This window comes from Hypomesus transpacificus, chromosome 6 (assembly GCF_021917145.1).
Source record: "Hypomesus transpacificus isolate Combined female chromosome 6, fHypTra1, whole genome shotgun sequence".
NCBI lineage: Eukaryota > Metazoa > Chordata > Actinopteri > Osmeriformes > Osmeridae > Hypomesus > Hypomesus transpacificus.
The window spans coordinates 12,507,138-12,516,163 of NC_061065.1; the positions used below are offsets into that span (position 1 = coordinate 12,507,138).

Consider the following 9,026-nt stretch of genomic DNA (forward strand, 5'->3'; position numbering starts at 1 on the left):
TGATTTTGTAGATATAAAAACAGACAAAGTTTAATTTGTGCAGCAGATTTATTTGCATATCGGATTTCCACTTCTTTAATATATTGCTCTTGGAAACCTTAGGGCATTGTTGTGTCACAGTTTGAACATGTAATTACTTTAGTTGACGGGGACTAAAATCTCAATATTGTCACACCTACTTATTCAGTAAAACAGAATAGACATAAATTCTTAACAATACAGTAGTGCATTTGTGTGTTAATGGTAACATATGAATAAAAAGGCAACGCCATAATATGCGGGCCACTGAGCGCTGCATTTGACAACTGTTTTTACGGATGAAGAGTGGTTGTATTTTAGCAGCTTGTGTTCAGCAACAAATAACTGGCCAATAATCTTTACCATCTATCAGTAAAGGTGAAAAAAAGTGAAAACAAATGCTGTGTGTGGACGAAAACAACTGGACAAGAGTGATGGGTAATTGTGACACAAGAGTGCAGTGTTGAATTGACACTTGGTATACAGGGCAGTGTACACATTAAGGAAGTTGGGTTATACTTGACCTAAGTATGGGTGACTTTCAAGTGCATACTCTGATTGATAACCAATGCTGTACGTGATCAAATACACTACAGCAGGACTCATTTAGCGACAAGTAATGTTACGTGGAGTAGTGGGGTAGGACCCAAACGCAGGAGTGGCCAGACTAACAAAGGGTTTATTCTTGAAACAGGAACAGACCATGTACTCACAGTAACAAGGATAAGGACAAGACAAAGACTGGACCCAAAACAGGAACCTAAATACACAGAACCAAACAAGACACAGGTGGACATGATGAGACAAACGAGAACTGAAACCACTGAACGAGACACAACGAGACAATGACAGACACAGGGAAACACTAGGGCAGGGCAAAACCGAAAACAAGGGGGCACGGCTGTGGCCGTGACAAGTAACATGTGATAGACACTTACAAAATGGAGCTGCAGTAGAGGCAATTTATTTTGGGGGTGCAGTGTGAACAAGAAAGTCAGGGTTTGGGCTAAGGGAAAACTAAGAATGTCATCTAAAATCATGAGCATCTTAATCCTTCCTTGTGGAGAGAAGGAGAGAGACGTTGGTGTCTGCTAAAACATCTGGATCATAGACTCCCTGGACTTGCCAACTCCGACCCATTTGACTGGAGACAGAGAGAGATAATGAGAAAGAATAATACTATGCCATTCCTACAGTATGTAAAAAGTTGACAATCTATCTATATCTCAGGTCAATTTTGGTGCACAGTGTAGCATTCCTGAGAGCATTACAGAAATTATTTTTTTGTTCAAACTTACTGGGCACGCCAACCTGGTTCTCTACAAAGCGGATGTAGTTCTGAGCCTTGGGAGGAAGGTCATCCCACTTCCTGCAGCCTGAGGTGTCACTCCTCCAGCCTGGAAGTTTTTCATATTCCACCTCCACCTTCTGGAGAACATCCATGTTTGCTGAGGATATAGTCAGGGAATACAAGGTCTCACAACATCTCTCAAGATACTTCTGTATGTACATTTGGAATGTTTACCATGTTAAATGGCAGTTCGGAACTCTTTCTGGTACATGCAAAGTACCAACCCCCTCTATTCAAACAAATATCAACTTTATCTTACCTGGGAAATAGGGGATAGTTTTGCCATTGAGTTTGTAAGCCATACCCACTTTAATTTCATCCAGCACATCTAGGATATCCAGTTTGGTTAAAGCAAACCTGCGATCAGAAACAAGCTACTGAAACAGCTGTATTGAAGGCAGATCCCCTGATGACCACTTGGTGGCAGAATAACAAAGAGTATCTTCATCATGCGTTCCACATGACATTAAACATTAACAGTACACATTAAGTACAATGTAAGATGTTTACCAAAGTATTTTTTGCCAACAATTGATGAATGGATTGACCTTGCCATGGCCTTATTCGTTCCAAAACAAAATTACGATTGGGTTCCCTTCTGTAGTTTTTACAATGAGGCCTCCTGCTAATTACTGGCCAGGTCATAAAAAATTACATTAGTAATTGCAACTGCTTCCCAAAGTTCCCAAAGCGTAATGTGGATGCAAACAAAGGAAGTATTTCAATCTCCTAAAGCAGGAGACCCTGCTCCATCACTCACGCAGTGAAGCCATTGATCATGTTGGCGTAGCGCAGGATGACCAGATCCAGCCAACCACAGCGCCGCTTCCTCCCAGTTGTCACACCCACTTCGTGACCCCGGGTCTGCAGCAGTTCACCAACTTCCTGAAAGGTTGACAGAGGAGCAGATCTCAACTTCCTGTATGGTGGACAGAAGATCTCAGAACTGTGACTAGCAAACCTGACATGCAACCAAACCAAGCACGTCTACTAAGAAATGCACATCACCATCGTTTTTAAATAGATGAAAACACAGGATAACATTCTCCTGATGCAGACAGACAACTCGTGGTCAACAATCTGCAAAGACCTAACAAAATCAGTCTCTCCTCAATCTTGACATCCGCAGACAGAGACACAATTGTGATGATTTGTAACAGACCTGAGGCAAGTGATTGAATCAGCAACAAGAATGCACCACTGCATAGCCTGCGAGGCACATAACTGAGCGATCATGCTGACCCCTGACCCAGCCCTCTGCACATGTCTCTTATGATTGCCGAGCATGTGACCAATGTCACGCTGTTCTAAAGGTCCCGCATTCCAAGAGTGGTGCTCTGAGAAGCCCTGAGCCAACGCGATAATGGTGGAATGTCTTCTGTCAGGGTGGATGAATGAATAGATGAATGAATGAATCATTGAATGAATGAGCCCTAATTGTTCCATATATAATCAACATGTAGGGTAGAGTGTGTGTGAATGGAGGATCAAAATATCGTTGTGAGGTTTAATGTTGTGACGTGCTGGTTCCATATCATGTTCTTCTTGCACCTGTCTGTTGGTTGTTACTGCCAATGTCTTTGTTTTGTTCTGTATTCCATTTAGATGTTATTCCCAAACCTGGGATGGGCTGTTTTGGTCTGTTTTTCTAAATAAGGAAATATTGGTAACAGAAACTGCAACAACCAAAAAACTAAAAGCACCAACATAAACTCTACAGCATCCACACAGCTGCATCATACTAAAGTTCTCAAGGGTTCACCCAAAGTTTTAGCATTGAGAAAATGTGAGAAAGAAAAAAAAGAGTCTGAAAGTGTTCGAAAATTGGGTCACTTTTGCTTACACTTCCTGGTTTTCTTATAGGTTTACCAAGTATGATGACTTACATTGAGTTGCTCGGTGGGGAATGCCCCGATGCCAACCCTGGTAGTGTAGGCCTTCACCACACCGTACACGTCACTGATACTCAGAGGGGGGATGCCCAGCCCGGTGCACACACCACCCACGGTGCAGTTTGATGAGGTCACAAATGGGTACGTACCTGTAGAACGAGAGCCAGATGAGAGGGTGCCAGAGAGCAGAGACATTCGATTTGAGGTGTGCTGAGCTAGAGATGATTTGAACCTGTCGATACCATGACTGTGTTTTATTTCATTATAGAGTTAACAGATGTTCAGCACTGAGGCAGAAGTTATATATAAAGTACTACTGAGATGCATGTTTACATCCTGAATACCTGTTAAGTTTGACTGTTTGTACACCCTAAATTAACAACCAATGCTACTCGATGAAAACGTCCTCCAGACAAGTAGACGTTTTCAAAAAAGTGCTGAGTAGGGTATTCCCTTACCAAAGTCAATGTCAAGCAGGGCAGCATTTGCCCCCTCCACCAGGATTGTCTTTGGTGGTCCGTGAATAGCTTCGTACATGAAATAGACACCATCTCTCACCATGGGCCTTATCCTCTCAGCATACTCCTGTGGTACGAGGGAGAGAGTGAAGGCCTGACGTGGTGAGATTTAGCAAGACAGAGCTACAGAAGACAACTGTATGGTAATTATCCATTGCTATGCTTCTCATGTGCTTATAATAGGTCCAGCCCTGTGCCAGAGAGGATTATAGGTTAAAGCCATGGGGTACATGAGGTAAGGGAGATATGTTGACATATCTGTCTCCAGAATCCTCACGTGTGTGTGTGTGTGTGACTATGCAGAATTAATTGTACACATACAAAACACACAGAAACCTCGACCCACCCGCAATTTTTTAAGCTGTCCCTCAATGTCAATCTCCAGCGTTGGGAACATGGACTGGTACTGCTGGGCGAGTATTTTGAACCTAAAACCAATGTACAGTGGACTACATTACTCAGAAAACACTTGCCATTGTTATTTTGGCTCCAGGGGATGTTCAGGGGTTCATACCTGGCAGAGAAGTCTTTGAAGTCAGCTAGCAGGTCACAGATGCGCAGCCCCGTACGGGATGCTTTACTGGCATAAGTGGGTCCGATGCCTTTCTTTGTTGTGCCAATACTTTACAGGGTAAATGATCAGTGAGAGAACGTGTAATAATTAGGGCTCAATTAGGCAATTAGGGAGGTTTTTAACCTTTTCACTTGGCTAGAAAATGTCTATCTCCGAATAGCAGATCATTTACAGATCAATTGCAGAAAAAAAACATTGGTATCCAGCAATGACAATGATATCATGGAGAATGCCAAACTTTAGCATTTGCTGTCCTTACTTTTTTCCTTCCTGAGCTTGTCTCTGAATTTCCTGTAGCCCGTCTACTTCCTGGTGGAAGTCGAACACTGGCACCGAGGGACACAGAGGAAGAGAAGCTATTTTACACTGACACATAAATGGAGTGCTGTAAATTCTTCCGTAACATGTGCCAAACATGTGAGCCTTATATGATATGTGTGGCTGGCTAGTTACTGTACAGTGATCCAATCGTACTGAAAGGCCTGCAGCAACTGTTTACTAGAGCTGTAAAACATATTCCATAACTTATTTCCAAACAGTGGTTGGACTTGTCAAAGAGCCCTTTGGATGTATTTATATAGTAGCAGTGTGAATAATACAGAACGTGTTATATTTATAACTGTGAAGTATATTCATTCATTGTTTCAATTGTTTAAGCATGGTTTGATAAAAAGTTGTGTGTGTGTGATAAATCAATAAACACTAAGGTTTTGTATATATATGTTCAACAATTCTCACGCAAAGAAAACTAGTCTGCCTTGCTTAGAGACCTATCTGAAATACATTGCATGACCTCTGCCCCTGGTCTAAATTCATCTATTTTCTGTGAGAAACGTACCAATGTGCGCCCTGTCCGAGATCACCAATCGCTTCTGCCAGTTTGTGAGGCCTGCAGAGATTAAAAACAATACAGTTATGCCCACCACTCAATTCACTCAGAGTTCAGTAATTATTTGCATTGAGTAGTTTAACACAATATGAACAACCAACTAAATATTACAATTTCAACTGACCTTTCTTTTCATTTTTATCTCCTTCCTCAAACAACCCTGGAAGATGAATGACCACTCCGTTGCCTGCAGAGTCAGAGGAGAACCGAAATAATTGAGTCATTGGGTAATTGAGTTTGGTGCAAACATGTTTCATTTTAAACGAACACTGGTGTTTTGGGCATTGGTCATCTCTCCAAAAACATGTTTTCCAGACCATTGTTTGCTAAAATATTCTTTATAGCTTTTTCCAACCTGGCCTTTGCCTGGGCCCCTGACAGCATTGACAAAGCATTCCATGTTGTGACCAAGCACACACAGAGCACTTCTAAATGCACTGTTGAGCATCTAAATTTATGTGCACACTCATTTGTTTATGACAGTAACGCAAAACACCACAGAGTAAAACGTGCAAGCAATCACAGATGAGTACCTACCAATCAGGGATGTAGCTTTTGTGTTAATGATCCCACTGGGGAGAAGGTGGAAGTCATATTCTGTACCATCCACCACCACTGTGTGGCCAGCATTGTTACCTCCCTGTAGGTAGAGATCCAGCAAGTTCTTTTGAGCACTTTGTTTGTTGAATCAACTTTAACTACCACCAAATCAAACTTTGACTAATGATACAAATGTCAATAAACAATACTATGTCATATCAAACTATTTACAAATAAGACATTCATACAATAGAAGACATCTGGTGACAACTACCTGTCAGGGAAAGAGGTGACAACAAACGATACACAATGGAAACAAAGTTGACGCATGAACTGCTTCCTACTAAAAGCGTCTGCTAAAATGCATAAATGTACTAATCTCGTATTGTAATTATCGTCGGGACCAATGCTTACAGACATTGAAGGATATAAGTGACGTCTCCTCCACACAACCAAGTTTCCTGTGACATCTGAAACAAAGCCCTGTCTTACCAGATGCCCTTCTGCTGGGCATCAAATCTGCAGATCGGTCTCAGCCGGGCACATGCCAGCCCCAGAACCTGCAGTTGGTACCTAGGTCACATTATGTGTGGCTGATGGCTGTCACTTAATTCATTTAGCTGTAAATGCTTGATCCATGTACAACTCATGTGGGTAGCCTACTGTGGTCACAATGGTCGTTTACTTATGAATTACACGACCATGTCATGACATAGCGTGTGACATTTTGCATTTAGACATACTTTAAGCTGAATAACACAGTATGTATGTTTTATGTTGTACTTATTCTGCAAAACTGGATGTCTGGACAGTGGGTGAAAATGCATAATTTGTGGATCGATGGAATGTGATCGAATGATCCACAAAGTCAGAGAGCAGAAACACACACACACACAGGGTTGGCTGATCACGCCAGCATTCCAGGGGGAGCCTGGGGATATAGTTCTAGCCACATCAGACTGCACGGCAGTTTGACGCACACCAACAGCATGAGCTATTTTAGCAACAGCTATCGGGACAGTGTCATCACCCCCCCCCCTCACACACTTCCTGCTCTACCCCCCACGCCTACTCCACCTTTATCGAGCCCGGAATACATGTGTCTGAGGGGTAGGGGAAGGAGGGGGGTAGAGGTAGGTTGGAGTACAGTCTGTCCTTCTCATGTATCTGTACTTTGTCAGGAATGTGACCCCGTCTTTGGTGGTGGGTACACTGGCCGGCAAGCAACAGGGGAAGGGCATCTGACCCAGAAGCTGACATAAGCTCACCTAAGGCCCGGGATAAGAGAGCTCTGAGGTGATGAGTTGAGGAATACAGTCATCCTTTGTTGTTGAATTAGGCATGACTTAATGAGCTTTTAAGGTAATTTAAGTTATTAGGAGAAATGGATGAGCAAACTTGTTGGTCTTTGGTTTGGGGGTGTTAAAAGTATCTTCTAATCTCATTAAAGTTTGGTGTTTATTTTTTTGAATGTATCACCTTTCTTTACAGACGTCCTGACAGGGAATGCCCACCAGGGAAACCAAATAACATTTGTTACGAGGATGTCCACCCTCAACCCATGACTTTCTGCATGCCAAAGAAAAAGCTTCCAGTCCTAATGCTAACATGTTTGGCACAGTGCTCCCTCTCAACAAAAACCCACAGAAACACATCCTTGTTGCTGCTTTCCAACTGTTCCTATCTTTAGCTGTAAAACGGTTAAACGGTTAGAATTTGACACATTATTTTGACTTGGTCCCCATTGTTTCATCGTGCAGTTGATACATTTTCAGCAAATTCCTGCTTGACTAACATACTTTAACAGGGTTATATGAAATACAACTTATAGGCCCACATTATATGAGTGACCTTGGGACATTATATTTTAGTAGCCCTAATGAGGTATCTACAGCTGTCCACTGGCTTTCTCAATTGGTCCACAGTTAAACCAATCTGGACAAATACCAATTGTCTCAATAATTTAATTGCCTCTTCAACGGGAATCTAGTTTTCACTTACGATCCTTACGTCCAGCAACTGTCTACTGAGGTACAATTAACTGTACTGTTAATAATCAGAGTATTCAATGATTGACTAGGCCACTTATTTGCCATCATTCAACAACCAAATGTGATAATAGTGACATTAACTAGACAGGAGATATTTGGGTATAATTTTAATATCTGAAAATGCGAGCAGATACTAGGTCAGGTTAAGGTCAAGTGGACTATATAGAGAACACACAGACTGAAATGTGATCATTGCTGTGATCACATTTCTGTTCCTTAATAATAATGTTGACATGACTCATCCAAACATTGGACAAGTATTCAAAGTAAAATTCGACTAGCGCCTTGCATATGCAGCAGTTGCGTTTATTTACTTTTAAGCACCATGCTATTTATCAGGCTGCAGAATGCATGTTGAAGGTAATACTACCGTCCCTCATATTTCTGAAGAGCTTGACAACTAGACACAAACTGTTACCTCCATGCCTGTGACACTCCTGACAGCCTGCATGTTGAGTTACATCCATAAACACCTTGAGACTAGACCTACTTCATATAGCCTGCGTCAATCAAAACAAAACGTTAAAAATGCTTCATGTGGGGTGAATATTCTTTTAAGAAATTAGGAGACATGGGCTTCAATAGGCATGCAAACATGGCCTTAAAAAGCAGCTTCCTTGAGTGAACATGAGCATTGCAACAGAAAAACTTAAGTCAGATAAGAAAGACGTGTCAGTTGTCCTGTTTTTATAATCTCACCTGACATCTGCAAATAATGTCCGACTCCGTGGCCAAAAGGTCGACCACTTTCCCTTTTCCTTCATCACCCCATTGAGCGCCAAGCACAACGCTAACTTTGTTTCCTGTGTCATTTCTAGACCGCTTTAGCCCAGTGTTGGAATTCTTGTTGCTCGACATGTTCGCTTCGTAGCCTATTAAAACAACAACCCGTACGGAGTGCGTGACTGTAAGGGTGAAACCGCCGTTATCTAAATGAGTAACCAAAGACGTGTTGCCTCTTGATGTCAGAGGCGAGACGAGCGAACCCAACTCTGTCCGACCAGTAGGCTGTTTCAATAGCCTAAATCCCAAGCACTCAACTGATGACCCAATAATCAGTGTTTCCTTTGTTCTCTGCTCTGAGTAAAATGAATAACACAGCACACAAACCTGAAAGAGCAAGGCCAGTAACAAACCATTTACATAGTGTTTCACAAACCCTTAAAAAATATGATTTATAATCGAACCTATTG

At 42.0% G+C, this 9,026-nt stretch overlaps 1 protein-coding gene across 1 annotated transcript; it reads right to left on the reverse strand.

Annotated features, from left to right (window-relative positions):
• Positions 1-738: 738 nt before the first annotated feature.
• Positions 739-8,851, reverse strand: LOC124469019 (adenylosuccinate synthetase isozyme 1 B). Its single transcript, XM_047022101.1, has 13 exons — positions 8,533-8,851; positions 5,780-5,882; positions 5,367-5,429; positions 5,192-5,242; positions 4,613-4,679; positions 4,294-4,401; positions 4,126-4,207; positions 3,720-3,846; positions 3,256-3,410; positions 2,130-2,254; positions 1,629-1,726; positions 1,317-1,466; positions 739-1,162 (listed from the first exon to the last, which is right to left on the reverse strand). The coding sequence occupies exons 1-13, from the start codon at positions 8,689-8,691 to the stop codon at positions 1,110-1,112; spliced, it is 1,341 nt and encodes a 446-aa protein (XP_046878057.1). The 5' UTR covers positions 8,692-8,851; the 3' UTR covers positions 739-1,109.
• Positions 8,852-9,026: the final 175 nt, after the last annotated feature.